Raw genomic sequence first — 23272 nt, 5'->3', positions numbered from 1 at the left:
GGCGAATTACTGAACTATCTACCATCAGTATTGTGATCCTGTTTTACTTAATCATGATACATAAGGCTTTATGTTTCAAGTGTATTTAGTTACAAATATGTCCACATGTAGGTATCAGCGCGAGTTCAATTTACGTAAAATCAATCATAAACAAATACTCATCGACCACGGTAACATAATATTTATGAATCATACATATTATTTAATTAATATTTCCCCATGACTCACACTATTCCCGAAATCCTCAAAACCTCAAAATATATACGCCACTAACAACATATATCAAGTCATACTGGAATTGGAAAATAATATTATTATTGCGCGCACCTGGCTTTATTTCAGGATTTTCCAATAAGGTCAAGCATATGTTTTCATAAGGCAGACATATCGATAATACCAGCGACACCTCTTTATTAAATACCTGTAGTATTTTTCATTTCATTCTTTCAACGCGACTGCTGCGTGCCTTTGTCAATTTTTATCACTACGAGTACAACAGAGGTATTAAAAACCGGCTGCCAACTGCGAGATGGATCCGCTCACAAAGAATTGCATAGGTTATCTCTGTATTTACTTCATACGTACTACCTATAGACTAGATAACCTATAGGAAACGGCAAAAAGATCTCAATTTTTGTATGAGAGACCCCGTAGGTAGTAATATTTAGCGGTAACTGAAATACACTCTCTGTAAAATTCTCAACTGTTTATTTATTAGGCTTCATCAGATACAGCCTGGTGGCAGGTGATTTTGGGTACATAAAGATGAAAGTGCCAATCTTGACTCACGTTCCTATAATCCGCTGTACAAGTACATAGGCAGGCAGCTATGTATGTGTATAAACTGAATCGGATACACTGCTACCAAAGTGCTACTGCAGCATGCAAGCTTCACAGTAATAACGATACGAGTCTAGAGCTGACCTCGAGTTCGGTTTCCGCACATGCAACGCAGTCATAATCTGCTAAATCCATCTTGCTTTTGTGCTGACAGTACTTCTATACCTCCCCGAATCAAATATTACGATTTGTTTCCACCCCAAAACGCTTAGTTCTATATTCTCTAAAAAGCTTGCAAGTTTGCAAGATCTTTGACCGTACATAAGATGCACTGCGAAGTAACACAAACGCTATATAAAGTCCACACTTCAAAGTGAATAGTAACAGAGAGGTACGTCGTTAGCCAGGAGAACTCGTTTGCGATACAAAATTTTATTTCACAAATAACAAACAAAAAACTATTTTTAACGGAGCCAGTGTTGTTGAAGTTTCAGTTTTCTATTGAATTCAATTTCAATAGTGCGCCCATTTGCAATTATTACGGCTTCATAAGCCCCGTGTATGCTGTTAATGAATTGTGACATTTATTGAAAGCATCGAGGATATTAATTTACCATTTCATAAATCTAATTGATGCATAACTATTCTATAATATCAATACTTGTTTACATATAATATAGTAATTATGTCATACATGTAATGTATTGTATACTGCTTGCTAATTCCAGTGTTAGTAATCACGTATGTACTCTGTAATTACATAGGTGTGCATGTATAATAGGTGGACGCGTAATTATGTGGTTTGCTTTCAGAGTGATATTATCCATATAGCTAATTAATACAGTACCTGATATGGTTAGCTACTGAAAATTAATATTTTAAAATAGTAGGTTCATATTGCCGTTATAGTCAGAAATGTGTTTATACCCTCACACTGATGATCAAGATACTGATGTTCAGATGTAGGTAATAAAATCAACCAAATACAAGCATGTTTATTGTGTCAATAACATATCGAAGTATGACCGTTTAATTTATTCAAAAGCATCATAAGAGCGTTATTTCTCGGTCACAATTTAGAAGCCACCGGTTGAATGGCATCCAAATTAATAACAATTACGTAAAACGACCGTCTGGTTTGGGCCCCAGTGTGAATAAGTAGACGACTCTGTTTAACTTTCGGATTACATGTAGGTAATGTATGTCACACCAGTCGAGTTCGCACACTTCGCACATACAGACTCGAGATAATAATGATTCATTTTACGTCGAATCGATGAGTTCGATGACGCGCTACGTCGGTCGACTAACCAATAAAAGTCGAAATATTAACATCCTCGTTCGTCGTACAATCGGTGTATTCAATATTGGCAAAACTTCTGCTAAGTTAGTTACGATGACAATATTCTATTCTACTAATTAAATATGAAAGTCATGTTTTGAAACAAGGAAGTCCAGTAAACTGTGTTATCGCTACATTGTATTGTAACCGTACCTATTATTTGGAGACAAAGTAAGAACGTATATTATCCGTCACCGTCCATCACATAGATACTGCACTCACATTCAAATTGGTAGGTATGCATTGTGATTGTGACCCACATAGGCATGGTCGCGATATGATCACATACAATGTATGGTAGAATACACATTAACGAGTGAGGATATGCAAATACTTACTGTAGTCGGGCGGGAATCCAGGAAATGGTCGTAGATGGCTAGCCCGGCGATAGCGAGCAGCACACCCGTGTGGAAGCCGGTCATGAATAGGCCCACGTATTGGATCAGCATAGTGATGAGCCCGAACAGGAGCCCAGCGCACAGAGCCACACCTAGCAAACATTAAGACAATGAGCTACTTCATTAGCAGATGTCGCTACGACACCGATACATGGCTTTCCGATCTAAGCGTATTGATCCACCTAATAGGTATAGGAAGCTCTAATTAATGCAATGCACTCGAAACAGTAAGTACACTTAAGTAGTTACGTAAAGACATTGTTACCACTAATACATTCTAACATAAATGCACCCGCTGAACTGAACGTAGGTACTCGTTCATAAGCTACTTCGGTACAAAGCAGCTAAATAACTTATTAGTTACTAGTACCAGGTAGTTTAATGGATCCTGGAAATGTTAATAATTTTACGTCGGGAATATTACAACAGGATCGGATTGGAAGAGCTAGCACGAAGTTGTTTTTACTCTTCGGTTTCGAGTTTTATTTCCTCGAACAGGCTTAAGCACTTTTACGGCAGAATTAGATACCTAGTTTAAAAAAGAAAAACGAAGTTGGTAAAAGCTTTTCTCGTTCTAGGTGATCCAGATTATTCCAATTTACTATTTTGAAAACTTTATAACGTCTGACGCTGTATTTTAAGTCTTTGAAATGGATGATAGACGTATTTTTAATTTTATATGGAAGATGGATTCGTTTTTGCACTAACGCCCATTGTATACAACTCATTCTGGATTCTTAAAAGAATTAGAAGGATATATGTGGATATTACAAACAAGTACTCTTTTACAAACAACTTAACAGACCGGAATTAATTTTGGAACAAAGGCAGATTATAGTCTGAAATAACATAAGGACTGCACTTTATCCGCGTTATGCGGGTGAAGTCACTGGCAAAAGCTAGATTGTAAACACAAAGCTTTGTGAGGAATGTACCTATGTATATTTGTACTCTTTTACGCAAAAACTACTTAACAGATCCGGATACCTTAACAGGTAAAGTAGGGTTGTCAATTTATATTGACACCGAGGTACATACACAAGTAGTCTTGCTAGAATAGCACATAGTGCAACAATTACATACTAATAATTCCGGTAATGCGGGCAAAACCGTAGGCAGAAACTTTGTACAGAACAATAAAACTGTTAACTCCCTGCCGAATATTATTACCTACTTCAAGAAATGGATAGACTATAGCTAAGGGCGACTGCGTAGGTGTAGGTAGATCCATCATCGCAAGAAAACTTTCAAATTGTCTAAAAAGGTTACGAAAATAAATGAAATAGATGTTAGATCCCTTTCCTTAGCTGCTCATTTTAGCGAGAACAGAATAGTCTTTCGTCGGTCTTCGTTGAAAACTCCACTCGCTAAAACATCATGAAATATACTATAACACAATAATAATTTACTCACCAACGTTCCCATATGGAGGCATCAGATACTCCTGGAGGCAGATAAGGTAGACGATAGCCGAGCCGAATGTAAAGCCAGTCAGAAACATGCTTGCTTTGAAGCAACGGTAGCCTGAAACAGACAACCTTTGAACATGTGGGCACAAAGGGTAACTAACAATAAAAATTCAAAAGTATTCTAACACTACCGTCCCACTGGAAAAATGGCATAACGCTAGTTCAATAGACTGAAAATGTGTGGAATTCGGATGGACATAGGCTTACAACAAAGTCATTCGAGTATTCCATTCCAATCCATTGTTTGATAAACGTGTATGCAATTTGTCAAGCGGGGACTTTTATTTTTATGGGATGAAAGTAACGAAAAAAATTAACAATAATATTTGAGCTCATTAAGCACCGCCCGTAAATTAATGTAGAAAATAACAATGGGATAACAGTTATATGCGCGTACGCACTCCGGAGCGTAGTTTAATGTTTTTAGAACGTAACTAACTGTGTGCATAACGTACAAACGATAGTTAATATTTTGAATGTTGTTTTTTTTTCCGCGTCTAGTTATTTAATTAAAGCGCCGACGACGATTGTGATCATTTTATATTTTATCCACAAAACCTTGTTTATTTCAAGCAATTATCCGGTTTGGGACGAAATATTACAATCGTTTTTCTGGTTTTGGTTGTTTGGTTTTAAAGGTAACTAACTAGTTATATCCGTGAATCAGAATAAATAAAACTTCGTCTTAGTTTACTATACTGTACGAATAATAATTGTGAGAATAATTTAATTCGTGTTTTTATAGAAAAACAGGTAATTTAGTACCAAACCAAACAAGTTAGTAACTATTATTAGTTGCGTATGCATATCTGAAGAGCCTTTACGATAATATGAATGCTACTTATCAGACTGTGAATACTAAAGATTGTGTTTTACATATTAATCTATTTTAAGGAGTTCTAACACTTCGCGCTGAAGTGCATAGGATAGGAAACCATATTATGATAGACTGAGAAGTTTTGTATCAATTCATCCCACAAAAGTACGCAGGTACTTGTACGTCCTCGAGTATGTACTTACCGAACAGCGTGTACACAATCCCAAAGGCAATGTACATAGCGCAAAGCACGCTGATGACAGGGTCATAGTTGTAATCGATTGTCGTGCAGAAGGACCCCTCTACGTGGGGTCCGTTGAATTTAATGACAGACATGTTCGGGGGGCTTCGCGTCACCTGAGGAACTAGTTGTCCCACTGATGACATTTTTTAATACTCACTGACAGTTGACAAAATAATTGACCAGTATGAGTTCTGCAAAAGAAATGTGTTATGAGGTCACTCATGTAGGTGCAAATCACCTTGAGACCACTTCAGCTAAATACATGAAAACTGGTTTGTATCAATAGTTTTGAAATTGTTCTAAATCATGAGCAACTGTTTGTGTTACATAGTGTCGAAGTAAATAGTATTGAAATAGAGGTGATACAAATAGATTCCATGCCATTGGTTGAAGTTTGGCTGTGTAAAACAGTTTCAAGTACCTACTGTTCAAGAGAATTTCTATACCTACTACAATGAGTATTTAACAACAGTATGTAGTTAAATAGCAATTTGAACATACAAAGTAAATATTTTTTAAATAATTATTCAGTTTTATTTTATCTAACAATTACATTTTTGAATGGTTGGCCAGCTCAGACAGGACCTTGGTTGATAGTGCAATATTGAAAGCTGACATCATTTATTACTCATCATCTTTGCACTCAAAAACATTTTAGTGTTACCAAAGCTGAAAAATTGTATCCTCCATTTTCTTATCTAGGCATTTTTCGATTTATAAAAAAAAATATATTATTTTATGACTAACTATTGGCAATTGGTTTCATTGTACTTTTAAAGTAGGTATTATTAACACAAAACCTTTTGACTCAAGAAAGTTGAATTCTTTTCTAATAATTTTATTTTAAAATTTTCAGTACTACTTTTGTAATATTGATAATATAGGTAATATAGTATAAGTACAGGGGTGTGAAGAAGCTGTTCATCAGTGAAGATGACTTTACTGATCTTCATGCTGATCAAGTATAAAATAAGAATAGACTTTATTATGTATTACTTTAAGGTTTATTATTGTATTAAATCCTTGTTAAAAATACATGTTCGTATAACAATGGATTTAGTAAAGAATAGGAACTATTATTCTTGTTCTTATTATCATCATGGCAGGGGAGGAGCTAGCGGTGTATATGCCATATTAAATTGGGGCCCTTGGAATACCGGGGTCCCTAAACAATTTTTTCAATGGGATCCCAATATGAAAAACAATTTATATGGGGGCCAAGGTACACTATGCCACTGCTACTTGGTTAAGTTATTTTGTATAGACATATTTTGGCCTGTACAATGGAACCAAAATGTAACCTACATAATGGTATATAAAAAAATATTCTTTTATCGAAAAAAAATGCATTTTGCCTTTTATAATATAACCAAAATGATATATAAAAAGTATTATCCTTTTATTGAAAAAATGTGTCAATTATTTATAATATTTTTTTATTCATAAAGTCAATATTATTAAATGGGAGGAGCATGTTTGAGCATTTTTAATAAAATATTTCATTATCCTTATAGATAGTATATTATATTTTGTAGGAATTATTGCAAAATTCTATTTAATTGAGAATGTTAGTCACATTTAGATAAAGTGCTCCCTACATTACAGGGAAGTAATTCAGTAACTATTCCTTTTGTGGTGCCTCTTCAATCCTAAAAATTGATGTGGATTGTAATTTAGAAGTGATTAATTACAGATAAAAACTAAAATAGCTAATAATTATCTAGTGCTTGTTTATTATTATAAAAAGTAAATATTACACCTGAATTATTATTTTTTGATCATAATTTTATTATACTTAACTTTAAGCAATATCTGTAGATAAAATAAAACTGAAGCTTAGATTGCATTAAAATTAGACGAAAAAAAGAATGACTAATATGTATGGTCCATGTGCATCAGTTTATTTCTCATTTTAACATTATAGATTTATTATAAACATTAAATTCAAGACTGGCTATGGGAACCTTTTATTAAGAATCAGGTTTACACCATTTGAAAGCGTGAAAAGATTCTAAATCAGTCAATAACAAAAACATGTTTCTACTTTGCCATCGACGACTTTGGAGCTACTTTGTTTCGTGAACAAGCTTTCGTTTCCAAAAAAATTCAATGACACGGTAAAAAACCTACCAATAAATACAATGCGAAGAACCAGAATTTAGTCAAGTATTTACAATAAAAAAATAAAATGTAAGCAACAAAAAATAACTCACCATTCTACGTCATGTGTCGATTTCACATTGTAAATTTATAAAATCCAGTACACTCAATGACTAGGACTCGATCCTCGAATAATTTCAGCTTCTAAAACAAACGCATTGTTTTTATAATATGTAAATACCCAGCAAAGCCAACACTCCGCACTCGCGACTACTACCTACGTAAAAAGAAAACTATAGAACAGGTACCTAACAAAGGAGACGTTACCCACTGGTTTACACCACCGAGTTTTCTCTACGACTATGTTGCTGAACCTTTTTAAAATAGTGCTGTCAAATGCCACGGCCACAGATAACACAAGCCATGACAGCAAAAATCGATTTGACAAGCAACATGACATCGATTATAAAAACCGGTAAATTAAGAAATTATTAAAAAAATTATAATGTCACGTCAAATCTTCAAGTATATCACAAAATATTAATAATCAAAAATTAATATAATTAACTTTTATGAATATGGGTCTTAAAATAAAAATACCGTTAACCACGCAAAATGTAGCGGGACCGTACCGGGGACGGAAGACCTGCGAAATACAACCCTAGCCGCAGCCGAGTGCACCTTTGTGAACCTTTGTAAATTTGTTATTTATCGCAGGGAACAGTTAAAGTAATATTCTCTCCGCTTATGTTAGTGAACACAAAACCAGCGCAGTATATTTAGAGACGTACAGAAGTTTTAAAATGTTTTGGCCAGTCATCCACGGTGTTTAAATCAAACAACACGTATTTACCTCAGTGAACAGTATTCATTCGTACTAGCCGCATCACCAAATTCACAATGAAGATCACAATCACTACTCTGAACGACGAGATTTTCGTCTTAGATGTGTCTGAAGATTTGGAGTTAGAAAATTTTAAAGCATTTTGTGAAATTGAATCCGGGTTTCCTGCGAAAGATTTCATTTTGAATTACAATGGCAAGCCGCTATTAGATGATAAAAAGTCTTTAAAAGAACATGGAGTTCACGACGGCGACGTGATTGTGCTGCTCCACATGATGCAGTCAGCATCCAACCTGAACCAGAACGATTCCAGTCAAGGTAATGTAAATTTTGTAATCTTCGTTTTCACTGTGCATCTAAAAATGCAGTGTCATGCCATTGTTTGTCATTGGATGACAGGGTGGTTTTGACAAAATAAATACTGGCAGCTAAAATAAATGTAAACAAAGAGACAATCCTCTATCCTGAATTAAAAAAAGATATATGACATAAATTACGTCATTTTCATCAAGATTTTTTATATTTGGAGGTTGAGTTACATTTTTAGTAAAATAATTTAAAAACATCGTCCTTGCAGCTTTGCCCACCGGCTTAGCAAGTCTAGACTTTAGTGGCATCAGAGTCCCACCAGGTGCAGCCAGCACCTCAATGGCAGCAAGAAACCCTCCTGTTGAAGAAGACCCACGCATCATCAGGGAGATGTTTTTGGCTAATCCAGATCAACTTGCTCTCCTGAAGCAAAATAATCCTAGATTAGCTGATGCTCTTCTCAGCGGCAACCTCGGTATGTAATATTAATATGCCATTATAATTCTTACTGCATATTTTTCAAACTCTTGCATAAATTTGATTGTTTATAAAAATGCTGTAAGCTAGTATTGTATTGTATGTACATTACGATTAGAGACTTAATCCATATGAGACACAAAACCTAAACCATTGCCTGTGTTATGATATATTTAATACTTATGTTTTCTACTAAAAAATTCACACAGGAGAAATTCCATGTGGTGGTTTGTGAGCTTTATATTGTTTAACATCTTTAACATCACAATGGTTTATTTTGTAATATTTTGCTATCATTAATTAACTGCTACATATAATTAGAACATAATGTCATTATTAATTTGCCGAGTTCAATATTCATCTTTCAGAACTATTAGTAGAGTCACTAATATTGTGTACCCATTTAAATGAAGGTTACATACATATACACAGGCAAGCTAAATTACTTTTAGCTGACTAATCTTATTCAAATTATAATTTATGCTTACTAAATTACAGCAGTTAGTATTAACACAACCAATTCAATATATTGGTATTATTAATACTCATTACCACAATAACTAATTACTAACTAAATTATACTTATTATAAAGATATTTGTTATAATTTTAAATCTTGTTTCGTAGATACATTTGCTTCTGTGCTTCGCGAACAGATATTAGCTAGAACGGAACGTCAACAACAACGGATAAGGTGACAAAATATGACAAATTTATTTTTCATGAAATAGGTATAAACAAGGACTATGATTTAAAATGAGATTTATTTCAGGATGATGAATTCGGATCCGTTTGATACGGAAGCGCAGAGAATGATTGCCGAGGAGATCCGTCAGAAGAACATCGAAGCCAATATGGAGGCAGCCATGGAATACAACCCTGAAACTTTTGGAACGGTTGTCATGCTGTACATCAACTGCCATGTTAACGGGTGAGTTGATCAACATGATCTTATGATTAAAAAGTTATTTACAGTTGACAGGAACACTCCTCCAGATAGGGTATATGAGATATCATATAGGTGTTTACAGTGCCTTGTCTTGTTAGGGTTTCCAGTTCATCATTTAACTTGGTAATTTAGTTTTAGGAACCACAACAGTTCCAAGAAGTTATTACTACGAAAATTGTAAACTAAAGAACTATTACACATTTTTGGGAAATATTTAATGAGTCAGACATTTCTTTTATCTTGTATATTAATTTGGACCATTTTGCCTTAGATTCCCTGTGAAGGCTTTTATCGACTCTGGGGCTCAGACCACCATCATGTCAGCGGCTTGTGCTGAGCGGTGCAACATTATGCGGCTGGTGGACACTAGGTAAGAAAATTTTAATAAATATTAATTATATGCATAGTAGGCAATCAATTTATCCAAGCAAAATACTGGCTAAGAAGCAATGCGAAATTTTAATATATTCGTAGCAGCATTGCAATGGTTTTTCCATATCATATTATAAAATTGTATAAAGCAACTATTTCTCTTGGAAATTATAAAAACCTCTTAGTTTGTTTATGTTTATCATAAAATGGACACACGTGTTCTAAGACAATAGAGGATTGATTGATAGTAATAATATATTTACATGACTAAATTAGATATTGTCCTTGAGCTGACTTTCACTTGGTTTTGGCATTCGTTTCTATGTCGCTGTTTTACAACAAAGAAAGAAGAGAAGAACATATACTTACACAAGTATTCTGTAACTAATGCATCTCTCATAGATTGTTTCTTTGTGTATTCATTCAATGGTGCTTTCCAGCTGATCCACTCCAGTACTTTTCTCGAAATGCCAAGAACGATAGTATTACAAAGTCGAAGTCAAAGCATTTATAACAATTAATATTTAATAAGGCACTTTTGAAACGTCAAATTGAATTGTCCGTAAGTGAAGCTAGATGCTTGTTTCAGGTTTCCCTAAATTGCCTATAAAATTTTAAAACTTAGATATTAATTTAGATTCTGTACAATTCATTAGTGGAAACGATTTATTTTTGCCAAGGAAACACTTATTACATACTTAAAAAGATCGCTTCAATAATTTTCGATCCAAAAAATCACGAAAATCTTTGTTTTGTATCAGCATCCAATAATATTTTGAATTTCAAATGGGTGTGTGCTGTATCTTTTATTCAACAATTACTCTTATCGTAAGTTATTTCTATAAATAAGATACCGTTATCTTTGAATACAGCTTTTTTTTCTACAATATTTATCAACGACAATACTAGGTACATTATAAAAACCACAGCAAGCATTGTAAAATGGCGTGTATTCAACCTATGACCGAAACTATTTAACTATCGCAATAAAAAATCCAGAGATCGATTATTAACATTGGTTGTAATTGAAGTTCTACCCAAAAACTAAATTAAATCAAAGGTTTGAGCGAATTACTGCGGCTCCGATTCGAAATGAGGAGTAGGAATGGAATGGTATTTAGTCAGAGTCTGACACTCCCTCTCGCCTCGCTCAAGGCGGGAGAAGTCATTGGATGATTTTCCCCCCTCATAAAAAAGGGTTTTTACCATACGATCTGTTATTCATTGTGACCGCTTATGCGACTGTGTATCATTATGTCAGTGGTCAGTCGTTACTACCTAAATGTAAAGAATTTGCATAGAATGCGTAATGAATACTTGATACCCCGCGATTACACATAATATGAAATGAATTAATAATCACATTAGGCTAATTAATAATTGAATTCCAAACCCCAACTACTTACTATCTCGTTATCTAAATAAACTAGTTTTAAAAACCATTAAGATTGAATAGGTACGAAATTTTGTAAAATATAACAGCTTTCCTAAATGTAGACGTTACTTATTTTGATACGCAAGGGCAGATAGAATTGCCAACCAGTTTTTTCAATTGAAATTCAATGAATTTAACATGTGGGGCCCGAATCTATGGGAATGATATGAATAGATTCTATGCCTGCTTTTGCCACTGTTTAAAAAAGGCTCATATACATTCATGATCATAACTAGACGCGAATGTATTCATTCCATTTTAAATGGGACCTTGGATAGCCGTAGCTTTAAGGTTTTCAAACTTTTCAATGAAACAATTATGTTTTATGACGAGGTAACGTCTCGAGAACTGTTACTAACAGGTATATTACCCTAATATCTTTAAGTTTGTCTGTCAAAACAACTAAACAATGGATTTCTTGATAAGAATAGTAAAACTACACTTTGAATTCATCTAAATCATAATATCGCTCATATCTAGTCCGCCAAGTGATTATTTATTTACGCAGTAATTTAGAGTACACACTCAGAAACATTTAATGATTACTTAAACTATTCCTTAGTAACGATTTTTACGTATAACAATTGCTAGAGGACTGGGTTAAGTAACCATTTAATGACTCTCAGTACGGCGACTAGTCATTTTAATTTCTAATGTAAATAAAGAAGGAAATATAAAAACATTACAATATCCGATAGACCCCATTACGAAAAGTAAAATAATATTATTCGTTGCCTTAAATGTCGTTGAAATATTACTAGTTTATGTAAATCTAATGCAAATTACCCAAGTATGAGAACTGTATAAAGTAACAGTATAAACATAATTTCTCCTGATGAAATGGTAACCATTTTTAATTGAAAGGGAAATATGATGTTTCTCTTTATTCTCTGATTAAGAAATCATGAAAATTGGACCCTCCGTTCTTCAGTTGTTGCTACACAAATGTGACCAACGCGCAACGTGACTTTTTTTATGTAACTGAAACAGAAGTTAGTCAATTCAAACTAAATTTTATAAAAACAATACCCTTTCTACAACGGGGAAAAAACTTACGTAAATCGACTGTTTCTTTTGAAAACTGTTAACAAATTTTCGTTCATATTTTGTATGTATTCTCCAAAATGTTAAAGTTGACAAGTTTTCGAGACTTCTCGTGCCTTTTGTTGCGACTGCGTCATTTGAAAAGTTGGCCAGGTCACAAGATTTCGCACTGTGACCGTTTTCTTTTATGTACATTATCATTCAAGGTGATTTTTAATGCTGATAGTACGACGCCTTAAAGGTGATTTTGACAGGGCCTATAAAAGTTATTTTTGTCACTTGATGAGAAAACTATTGTCTTATGGAATATTCTATTCTAAAAGTTCATATAGATTGAATAAGGCGTACCTAGTAATATTATTTTGACTGTCTGCCTACTTGAAACTTTAACAGAGAGAAAGACTTGAGACGACTTAAAAAAAGGTTTATTCTCAAACATTAAAAAAATTCTTGGAAAATACCTCCATTTATCGGCTTAAATCTGTAGTGTTTATATTCTAGAAAATTCCATCATTATCGAGTCGATACGAACTAAGTGGGACTCAAGCCCACCCACACCCATTTTTGCCTTTCAGACAGATTATTTTCAATAATAATATTAAGTACGGTCTTATAGTATACAAGTAGTGTTTTCTTCCCTCCCACTGTTAACCTTCCAAGTGTATTGTACTCTACTAATGAGTATCAATTTACTTTGTTGATACATCTATTTTGGTAGACCATGAACTCTATTTGTATTTTTTGTTCTGTAATTGCTTTGCTACTAATTGTAGTAGGTAATTTATAGATAGGTAGGTATATTAAGCATTAAACAATATTAAACATCTGATTCCACGAAGCGCTAGTCCGTGGAACTTACTATACAATCTAATTAATTGACGATACAATCTAATTAATTGTATTAGTTATTAGGAGACAAACCTTCTGAAACAAAAATTCCAGACTACGAATTCAATATAAATGAATCGTAGGCAAAGTCAATGCAGTTACATCAATTAGACCAATTTAAAACAGTTTTGAACGTCAAACAAAATCCTTTAAAAAAGGCAGTCATTCAGTTTGTCTGTCAGTGAAGCTTGCTTGCTGACTTTGGATGGACAAAGTGTAGATTTCTTTGGAGAAGAACAAGTAAGAAACTAAATGGTTACTCTTTTTCAATGAATTGCACAACCTAGTTTTTGATAACATTGTTATTTCAAAAAATAACAGAACACAACCACAATTTGTAATCAATAGGTCTACTACTAATGAATACAGAAAATTATCTGTAATATTGTCTGTCTGAACTTAGCTCCAGGGGTTCAGAAAAATACGAATCGTTTCAAAGAAAGGTAGTCAGTGTCATTCAACTTTGCCTGCCTCGTCTCGCCGAAGGCACTCCTATGTCTCCAGATTTAGAATAGCTACTTAGACTTTATTAGCAATCAGTGCAATTAGTCTATTGATTCATTTCGTAGAATTTGTGCCTATTACTCGATTGTATTCTGTTTCTATGATTTATATATTATCATGTTATTTATTTCTCCAATCAATCTCATTATTTCTGTAAGTCGTCTGCCCACATTTTCTTTGAAATCATTTATTTGGGATGTAGACAGGATATGAAAAGGATACACCCATTCAGTCTAGACGACTATTTTGATGTTATCGAAAGAAAATATAATAGATGGTAGCTAATTAAAATTAAGAAGGTTTGTCTGCACATAGTAGGCGTGGCCCACTCTTCTTCTACGAATGAACATTCCATAAAAATATTTGACTTGTTTCCCAGTACATTTTATTTAATCTACTAGAAGGAAATAATAAAAGTTGTTAAGCAGCTCACCTCATTCATTTGTATGCTAGACTATTTAAGCTATTGCAAATACAACTAAAAACGAAAATAACTTGTTTACCGTAAACTTGTTGGATCATCTTATAAAGGTATAGATTCTAGTTGACTATTAATGCTTAAAGGTGGTACTTCTATTAATGGTCTATTTATATATCCAATCTAAACTTTTAAATTATCAGACATACACATAAATATGTATACTCTCTAGACTAGATTTGTAAATACCAATGCGACAAATGCATTACTCATTCACATTGCAACTATAGTGTACATGCCGTCAATTGGCAGTATGAAAACAATCTGTTGTAGACAACACGTGCTCGATAGTAAATAATAACAAAAGCTTTTGTATTGTTCACAGTAAAATGATGCTTAGTAATATATCACCCTCTTACACCTACCAATCAACACTGTTTTGCTCTTATATGTATCAATAATATCAATCAGTGGTTTTGTCAAGGACTGTTATATTTGTATCTTAAAAAAAAGGAAACATTGCAATAAAAGCAGTTTATGATATTCATGTTTAGCGAACTGTATAATTTTTATTGGCTCACGCGTGTGCCAGCTAATTGAATCGCTGGTCGCTTTGTGCGTACGTTATCGTTCTATAAATACTTACACCATGATAAACATGCTATGTCTTCTCCTAGATGGGCAGGCATCGCCAAGGGCGTGGGCGTGCAGCGGATCATTGGCAGGATCCACATGGTGCAGATGAGAATTGAGAAAGATTTCCTCACCACATCTTTCTCCGTGCTTGAGGAGCAGCCTATGGACATGCTGCTTGGCTTAGACATGCTCAAACGCCATCAGGTAATAAACTGTTTTTTTCTTCGTTTCATTTAAGACGAGAGACCGGTAAGGAATTGCCTTAACGTGTGTGACCTTTGCAGTGCAACATTGATTTGAAACGGAACGTCCTACGTATCGGCACGACGGGTACGGAGACGCCGTTCCTGCCCGAGTCGGAGCTGCCAGAGTGCGCTCGGCTGTCGGGCTACTCGGAGGACGAGATCGTGAACCAGTCCATGCGGGACCACGAGGACCGACAGGTCAAGGAAGCTATGGAGAAGTCAAAGCAAGGTGGGCGTACCAAAAAGAAATAACAAGTGCGATTCAATATGAAAAATTGTGGAGATGTGATTAGTTTTTGCACCGTAATAAAAATAGTAACGTATTATTTAAAACAATAAAAATCGCAAAACTAATCCCTTGTTTCTGTGTAGTTGATTGCATGTGTGGAGTAGCTAACGGCTTGTCGGTAACGCGTGCATTTTTGTCGGGAAAGTCAGGTCAGTGAATGCAAACGGTAATGAATCGAACCAGTTGAGGATCGAATGAGACATGGGATGCCTCGTCGGTGCATGGGGGGTTCTTCCACTCTGTAGTTGTACTAAATCTTACTATGTTGATATTTTAGTGAATTTTATTCTTACTAACACTGGTACATTTCTTATTAATATTCTTTTCATCCTTTAATTTCATTGACTGTACTTTTTCGAGGAGGTAAGTTGAAGAACAAGAGGAGAAAGGGTTTGTGATATTTTGATGTTTTACCGCCATTGAGTTGAGCTTTTTAGTGACAATTCATTTAATCAAAACGTTGTTTAATTCAACTAAGCTTTAATGTTTCGTCTATTTTATTAAATTATTATTTTTCTTTCGGTTTGTAGAAATTATTATAAGATGTATTCATTCAATAACCAAGTAAAATCATCTTCTCAATTTTGTTTCTTGTAGGTGTGGTTTCACTTTGTAATAAGTATAATGTCTACGTCGTTTTACATTTGTAAATAAGAATAATAATACTTTTACAATTTTTGTATTGTAATGTAAAGTATGTATTTAATTTATTTCATGAAAATATTGTTAATAATTAATGGGAGTTATTGCGTATAAGAAATTAAATTCACATCCTCGTATAAAATATGTTAGTGGTCCAGATAAAAATAGCAAGGAGGAACATTCTGTTGCAACAATGTATGCTGAAGGCCACGGGACAATACATTTGATTGAGCGGTTGCATCTTCATGCTTGGGACCGCTAAATGGGCCGGACATGCCGACCCTGCACTGCATTCAATTCCAGCAATCAACATTGACCTTTATGGCAACAGGATAAAGGCAATTTTAAAAACAGGATTGTACGTAGTTTGCGAACTTGCTCATGTTTATTATTTGTTATGTAACGTAATTTAACATTGAACAGACGCAGCTTCGCACCTGGGTTTTAGACCGACTACTAGCGGCCAGTCCACGTCAGTGCCAATGCAAATCAATAACCAGAGGATGGGTATGTATATTGGCCAGACAACTTCTACATTTGTTAGGGATTGCTTAGTAATGTGGCAATGGGCATGTGTTCACCGTATTTAGTTGTATGGTGGTGGTTGTTCTTAAGTTATTGGAAAATTAATATTTTGTTCTCCTTCCAGTTCTCGGCGATCCCAGCCAGACTATTATGCCAAACGACAACTTCGGCGAGGCTGAGGTAGAAGAAATCATGTCACTGGGCTTTACTAGGGAGCAGGTATGGTTATTATAAACTTTATAACAAGCTTACTTTAAATATACAACAGTGCCTTGTTACTGATACTTAACCTGGAAGGAGAAAAGGAAGGAGCAGTTTTTACGTTTTATCGAACGAAATTATAGTTTCGTTCGTAGTAAGTATGAACAATTAAGTATTAAAACTAAAGTTTTGAAAATTACCTAAAACAAAGTATTATAGAGGAAAAAAGACCGTCGATTAGTATATTCTTAATTACCTCTTGTTAGTATCCAAATCACGATTTCTTTTTTCTTCTAGACTCTTAACTTGAATTGTTTACGTTTCAGGCGATCGTGGAGCTGCGCCGCTTCAACGGTGACAAGACTCAGGCCACAGTGGCTCTCTTCGCCAAGTCTCTGAAGTTCTAACTCAACAGCCAGCATGACCATCCACGGCTGAGTCATATTGACTACATTTCAATTATAATTATCATACTAAGATATGAATTTAACATTATACATTTTAACAGTAGTCTTCGAAAACATCATTTACTTAAAAACATATTTTAGCCCGATTTAAATTTATACATTTGGTAATCGTATTTTATTCGTATGTAGTAGGTACGGTAATATTATAAGTACCTTTAGAATGCAAGTAAATAAGTAGAATCAACACCATATTGATGATTGAAGCCTTTTCTTGAATCATCATATTTTTACATACAGTTTGTATTGAATACCGACTGATGCTATACTTTATATATTTATACGTCTAAAGCTCGGGTTTTTGCATTTGCATAACTTGCCTATGCAGAATAATATAATATATCGTGTGTAGTTTGATCAAATCGATCACTAGCGTGATTGAGCCTCGGCGTCAAAGACTAATGCGCAAGTGTAGTGCTGGTTTCTGACCGCCATATATGTTAAGGGATTGTCTCAAGACTTTAAGTAAGTGGAATACCTAGCGTATAATATCTCAACTCCATTTTGTGCTGTAATTTGCAGAGAACATCTTAGTTGTAGGCATGTACCGAGTACTTTACAATATAAGAGGAATAGGATTTGTGTTAGCTGTGACTGTACACAACAAAAAGACTTGCATAATCCGTCTTTACTATCCAGAAATTTGAAATAATACATGCGTACGCAACTACAGTCGTTTGTGAAATTCATTTATGAAATTGACCAATCAAGTAGCTTTTACAAATTCTTAAAGGTTAATCAAATCGGAAGTGCTTTTGCAACGTTTTAATACTTTTTTATTCATCTATACGATAGCGAATTGGACACAAAATGGACAATAATAATACATATTTAAGTTTAAATATTAATATTTCAGTAATGTGCAGCATAATCTTGTATACCATGTCATATAATGGTTTTTCAACGTATTATTGTAGTGGATTATAATATTTAATGGACTTTTTGATCTCTAGGGATTATTTCACCGTACGGGCTGTATGAGCCTCGTATATTTTAACCAGCATTCTTTAAATTATATTTTATCTGCAGGCATTTTATTATTTATGGGTAATCAATGGGTTGTAGCGAATTTACTTTATCAAAAAATTGTAGTAGCAGTTTTTTATTACGAAATAGTTTTATATGTAAGTGTAGGCGATATTTTATATGTTTTCATGAGTAAAAAGAACTAGTTTGATTCCAAAATGTCGTTTTATTTATTTTCTCAATAACTTTACTTGAATCCTATACCTAACTCTAATGTAGACGCGCCGATGACACTAGATCACTTGATGTCATTCAATCAGTGATTCCCAATTAGTCCGTGGACCACCAGTGGTTCGCAGGAGGCAAAATAAGGTCCCCAAAATAAGAAAGATACACAAGATTACACTAATAAAAATACCCCGGTTAAATAAAATTTCGCATTGTCACAACTGAGATGTAAATAAACAAAATATTTTTTATGAGAACAAAACTACACTTCTGCGAAAATGCTTATCTGGGACCTCATGCAGAGAATGCAATAGTAATAGTGGTCCCTGGTCTAACATAAATGTTCCTTGATCAAGAAATATATTTGGGGACCCCTGCACTAAACATTACTTTAAGAGTCCATGCTCACATATATGTTTCACTATCAACTAACCTTCAAAATCAGACCAGATTAATAAAGTATTGTATGTGTTGAAAGGCTAATAATATTATAGGGGATTATGATAATGTCTCTTGTCAGAGATGTGGAAGCAAACTCCCTTAGAGCGGCCGTACACGGACTGCTCGAGCGGTCGGCGTCGACTGCTTGAAGCCGTTGACGGCTTGAAGTGTTCGCGACTGCTCGAGCAGTCGTGTGTACGGCAGCGAATGAATGGCTATAGTTCATCGCGCAGTCGCGGCTTCAAGCAGTCGGTTATAACTGCTTGAAGCCGTCCGTGTACGGCCGCCCTTACACTCTCTTACATCCATAATCATAGGTACCCGAGATACTTTTATAATATTTTACGCACAGGATATAGATGAGTTATGTGCGGTGTACACCCAAACACACTATCCAGAAATAAAACAAAGTTTACGTCCATATATTACTTAGTTTAATATCCACGTTTTACAAATGTATAACAAATATCATAAGTACCTACACACAATGGAGATCAATGAACTTATAGTTAACTACTGTCAGACGATATCAGGTTACGAATTACTCGCTATGCGTAGTACGTCTGCGAGACGTAGACAATACACCCACAAGTTAGAAAAAATAAATAAATATTGGAAGTCCTCAGGTCAGGGTTATAAGAAATGTGAATGAACACGCGAGCCAATAAATAAATTGGTTAATTGAAAAGAGAATTTGTTAATTAATTCGCATTATCATGTCGTAGTTTCAATACAATCGCTTGTACAATATCCATACATACATCAATACATTATAAATTGGCGTTTACTTTGATATGCTACTCGCTAAACCTACACGGTGTCATCGGAGTCAGGCGGTTGGCTGGCTAATTTATTTGCCATTGCTGTTAAAATGTCGGTGAGGCGGGCGAATCTTTGGTTTGGCGTAGTGAGTGCTCCTCTCTCGCCCCATAAGAAGTTGATGTGAAACTCTGTTCTGAAGAGTTCGAGGAGTGTAGGATCCAACATTGGTCCTAAAGATGACATCTCCTGCACGACTGTCCTGGCGTTGCGTTTGAACATGTCTATTTGGTTAGGGAAGTGCCTGGCCGCGTCCAAGTGAGCAGCTGTCGCGTTGAAGTCAAACTCGAGGCTGTTCATCAGGCTACTGGGGAACGTATCGTCTGGCTGCATCAGCCCTCCCCCTTCACCGTCTGTGAAAGTAGGTACAATCATTAGAATTTCAAATAAAGCAAAAATATACCTATAGATGGAAAAAAATACCTAAGCATGTAACAATGAAGTATCTGGCGCTAAACTAGTTTTTGCCCAGGGGACAGAAGTTTACGTTGAAGTAAAACTATAGTCAGATGTTAAACTTCATCCTCCATTGAAAGGAAAGTACGTATGCAATAACTCACCAAAAATATGGAAACTCAGCACTGGCGGAAGGACATACGGAGTCGTTGTGTTCGGTGGCAAAGGGTTTGTGCCCTCGTTCATACTCTTGAAGCAAGGTCTCAGTTTAGCCTCGAACATGAAAGCGTTGTCAGTGTATACCCTCCTCAAAATGTTCCAGGCATTCTCTAAACACTCCACCTGGTTAAAAAAGAAAACATATTGTAATTAAGTACAACTAGCTTTTGAAATAGTAATTAATAAAAATACTGAAATATCTAGGTACCTGTGGCATACACAAGCCAAACATGATAGCAGAAAATCCGTAGAGATTTCCCAGAGCGGTTTTGGTTTCAATTGCCAGTAGAATCCAGTCATTGATAGTATCCGCGCGCTGTCTATCCGTTTGGCAGGTCAATATTGTTACCGCAATAAGCAGGCGGAAAGTCTCAATCCTGAAAAATAGACGTGTCATTAAATTCATTTCAATTTTTGCTCAGTATAGTCAATGTTTTCATGGACGTTTGATACCTCTCTATTATATCTAAACGCAAGGGTCGCCCCTGGGGCAGAAACAATAGTTCTAATCCCGATGCTGTCCTGTCTAGACCTTCAATTTGAATGGCATCCTCAAAAAAGAAGAACAAATCGACCTTAGTCATGTGGTTTGCCAAAATCCTCGGTCCTGAAGTACGCAGTAACAATTTAATCGTATGCAGAGTCTCCGATTCCAGAGGTTTCGTAAGACCTGTCGGTATAATTTGTGATTGGAAGTTTTCTAAGTTTATTCTCGAATCCACTACGTAATCCAAATTTTCAGACTGCAATAGTTTAGCTTCTGTAAGTTCATAATCAAATTGTTGTTTTATTGTTGGTGTTACAAGATGATAATCAGATTCCATCCTGGATTTATTCGGGTCGCTGTGCGCTGAACTCTGAGTAGAGTCTCCGGACCCATTGCCTGAATCAGACCCTGAAACCTGGTACAGTCGTTGAAGTTCTAATCTTCTATCGTCAGCTTTCGGGCCATCGTATCTGGCGGGCTTGGCTGGAGGACTGGTAGGGAGATTGGCATCCCACGTACTTGAACTGGAATTTGATTCACAGAAGTTTTTGCCAATCATGCTTGTTTGACTTTGAATCACTCCATCAGCGCTAGCGCTTTTACCATGCGTGACGTGTTGTCCCATGTCTATAGGAGTTAGAGAATGAGATCGTTGCTTCTTGAATGGCACTCTCAGCTGCATACCTGGCTTCGCTGCAAAGTGGCTGTACAAACTATACGGGTTCCCGTAGGAGCCATCTGCGACCGGAGAAACAACTGAAGTAATATCATCGTTCTGAATGTAATTTGTCAAGGGTGACACTCTGTTGGCTGGATACTGGATTCGGGCACCAGACGCGGCTGATATTGGTTTTCCAGATCCCACATACGACGTGATGAGATCTGCGACTGTGTCGTACGCTTCATCTTCAAACTGGTACTGATGTCTTTCGTAAACAGTGTCTGGGTGAACGACGATCTGAAAAAGTTATCATAAGGTAAGGTAAGACGTATTGCACCCTCAAAAGTCTACAAGCTAAAGGTTGTTTTTAATATATTTACCCGTTGTATAACAAAGTGCAGATGTTGTCCATTAGACCTACAGCTGAGCACGTAGTTGTCAGGTTGCGATGATGAATCCCTCACGAGGAATTCCCGGTCTTGTTGCAAGAGATTTTCCGCAGCTGTTCTGCTGAGCGCGCCGTGGTACCAGCCGTGTGATATAATCTGATCAGATGGCAAGGAAAACTCCCACTCCAGCAAGCCCGATGTTGTCATGGCATTAGGATCCTGAAATATGAACAAAAATTAAGATTTTTAATCCTCAAGATAAAGTTGACATCATCACAAGATAAAGTTGACAATAATATAAGAATATTCGATTTTGTTGTGGAAAGCATAGGTAGGTTTATACCAAATATACCTAGCTATTTAATTTCTCATACACAGACTTATAATACTTTTCCAAAATATGATACCTACCTACCTAGCATTGCTTAAAAACGCAAGATACAAATTGGAAAACATTGATCAACAATCCATCTACATTATAATGAATGGATCTGGCACTTCAATTAAATTCGTATTTGAACGATTATTTTTGTAAAGAAATCCTAATATTACAGATACAGAGCTATTTGGGCACAGGCAGTGAGGTAACAAGAACATCGAATAAACCACAATCGTATGTCAACAAATGTACACATAACACATGTTATGTATTAGCTATAAACTTTGTACATTTATAAATACCACTAATAAATTGACAAACACGCGTACAATCGACTTACCATGTTTATAAATCAGTTTATACACAAAAAGAAACAAAATAACATTTATGTTTTGGCAGTGGTCGAAATTGCGAAGCCGGCGGTTTCACCCCTCGGCGGGGTCGTCGCTCGATCGATAAAACTACCCGCCCATTTTTAACTGTATGTTGGTAGCGAAATGGTTCCATTCCAACTTCACGTATCACAATTACGCATGCGTACTGTATTATATTTTGATTGGAGAATTTTTCTTAGAAACAATGTATAGTTAAAATATTTTTTTTAAATAATTTTAGTGTTGCCTTAATTTCTGTTAGGTTACTTATTGTTTTAGGATTTTTGAAAATGTTAGTTTTATTTCAAGAATTGGAAGGCTGTAAAAATATTCAAATAAATATAATTTTATAACCAGACCATTACTGAAGCCTGAAAGAGACCCATAGGTTTCCTATGCACAAGAGAGTTCACAGAATAAAGATATGTGACAGAAGATTAGAAAAAAATAGTTCCCTGCGCTACCCATTCTTTATTTGCGGGCGTCGTAATCGTAAGACAGCCCAAAGGATGATCACAAATG

The 23272-nt window shown here is 35.3% G+C and overlaps 3 protein-coding genes across 7 annotated transcripts in view; 1 reads left to right on the top strand and 2 right to left on the bottom strand.

Annotated features, from left to right (window-relative positions):
• The window catches only part of LOC118268198 (transmembrane protein 198), a 30790-nt gene extending 23230 nt beyond the window's left edge, over positions 1 to 7560 (bottom strand). Inside the window, exons 1-5 of one of the 4 annotated variants that reach the window (XM_035582564.2) lie at positions 7459 to 7560; positions 7264 to 7354; positions 5010 to 5241; positions 3934 to 4044; positions 2461 to 2612 (exon numbers count right to left, since the gene is read on the bottom strand). In XM_035582564.2, coding sequence (XP_035438457.1) covers positions 2461 to 2612; positions 3934 to 4044; positions 5010 to 5193 — 447 coding nt within the window. In that variant the 5' untranslated portion in view covers positions 5194 to 5241; positions 7264 to 7354; positions 7459 to 7560. Of the gene's footprint in view, positions 1 to 2460; positions 2613 to 3933; positions 4045 to 5009; positions 5242 to 7263; positions 7355 to 7427 lie in introns of all 4 variants that reach the window. The other 3 variants (XM_035582575.2, XM_035582584.2, XM_035582593.2) reach the window with 3 other exon arrangements.
• Positions 7561 to 7705: 145 nt separating this feature from the next.
• LOC118268186 (protein DDI1 homolog 2) lies at positions 7706 to 18576 on the top strand. 2 transcript variants are annotated; one of them, XM_035582544.2, is made up of 10 exons: positions 7712 to 8312; positions 8572 to 8778; positions 9407 to 9473; positions 9552 to 9710; positions 10000 to 10098; positions 15067 to 15229; positions 15310 to 15499; positions 16625 to 16708; positions 16851 to 16945; positions 17254 to 18576. In XM_035582544.2, the coding sequence occupies exons 1-10, from the start codon at positions 8051 to 8053 to the stop codon at positions 17332 to 17334; spliced, it is 1407 nt and encodes a 468-aa protein (XP_035438437.1). In that variant the 5' UTR covers positions 7712 to 8050; the 3' UTR covers positions 17335 to 18576. The 2 variants fall into 2 exon arrangements, with proteins under 2 accessions (XP_035438446.1, XP_035438437.1); XM_035582553.2 differs by lacking the exon at positions 16625 to 16708 and having other exon boundaries at positions 7706 to 8312.
• Positions 18577 to 19437: 861 nt separating this feature from the next.
• On the bottom strand, positions 19438 to 22866 carry LOC118267491 (breast cancer anti-estrogen resistance protein 3 homolog). The gene is made up of 6 exons (XM_035581520.2): positions 22717 to 22866; positions 21989 to 22216; positions 20914 to 21905; positions 20669 to 20837; positions 20406 to 20583; positions 19438 to 20198 (listed from the first exon to the last, which is right to left on the bottom strand). The coding sequence occupies exons 1-6, from the start codon at positions 22717 to 22719 to the stop codon at positions 19837 to 19839; spliced, it is 1932 nt and encodes a 643-aa protein (XP_035437413.2). The 5' UTR covers positions 22720 to 22866; the 3' UTR covers positions 19438 to 19836.
• Positions 22867 to 23272: the final 406 nt, after the last annotated feature.

This window comes from Spodoptera frugiperda, chromosome 25 (assembly GCF_023101765.2).
Source record: "Spodoptera frugiperda isolate SF20-4 chromosome 25, AGI-APGP_CSIRO_Sfru_2.0, whole genome shotgun sequence".
NCBI classification, from domain to species: domain Eukaryota; kingdom Metazoa; phylum Arthropoda; class Insecta; order Lepidoptera; family Noctuidae; genus Spodoptera; species Spodoptera frugiperda.
Note: the sequence above shows the minus strand (reverse complement) of the source record. Positions and strands in the feature narration are given on the sequence as shown.

Excerpts from the sequence above, each read along its gene's own strand:
- LOC118268186 (XM_035582544.2), top strand. The coding sequence starts at position 8,051 with ATGAAGATCACAATCACTACTCTGAACGACGAGATTTTCGTCTTAGAT. Across the intron at positions 9,711-9,999 it reads ATCAACTGCCATGTTAACGG|ATTCCCTGTGAAGGCTTTTA; the intron begins GTGAGTTGATCA and ends ATTTTGCCTTAG. Across the intron at positions 16,946-17,253 it reads TGGGCTTTACTAGGGAGCAG|GCGATCGTGGAGCTGCGCCG; the intron begins GTATGGTTATTA and ends TTTACGTTTCAG.
- LOC118267491 (XM_035581520.2), bottom strand. Across the intron at positions 20,838-20,913 it reads CGTTTAGATATAATAGAGAG|GATTGAGACTTTCCGCCTGC; the intron begins GTATCAAACGTC and ends TCTATTTTTCAG. Across the intron at positions 20,199-20,405 it reads GCTGAGTTTCCATATTTTTG|ACGGTGAAGGGGGAGGGCTG; the intron begins GTGAGTTATTGC and ends CTACTTTCACAG.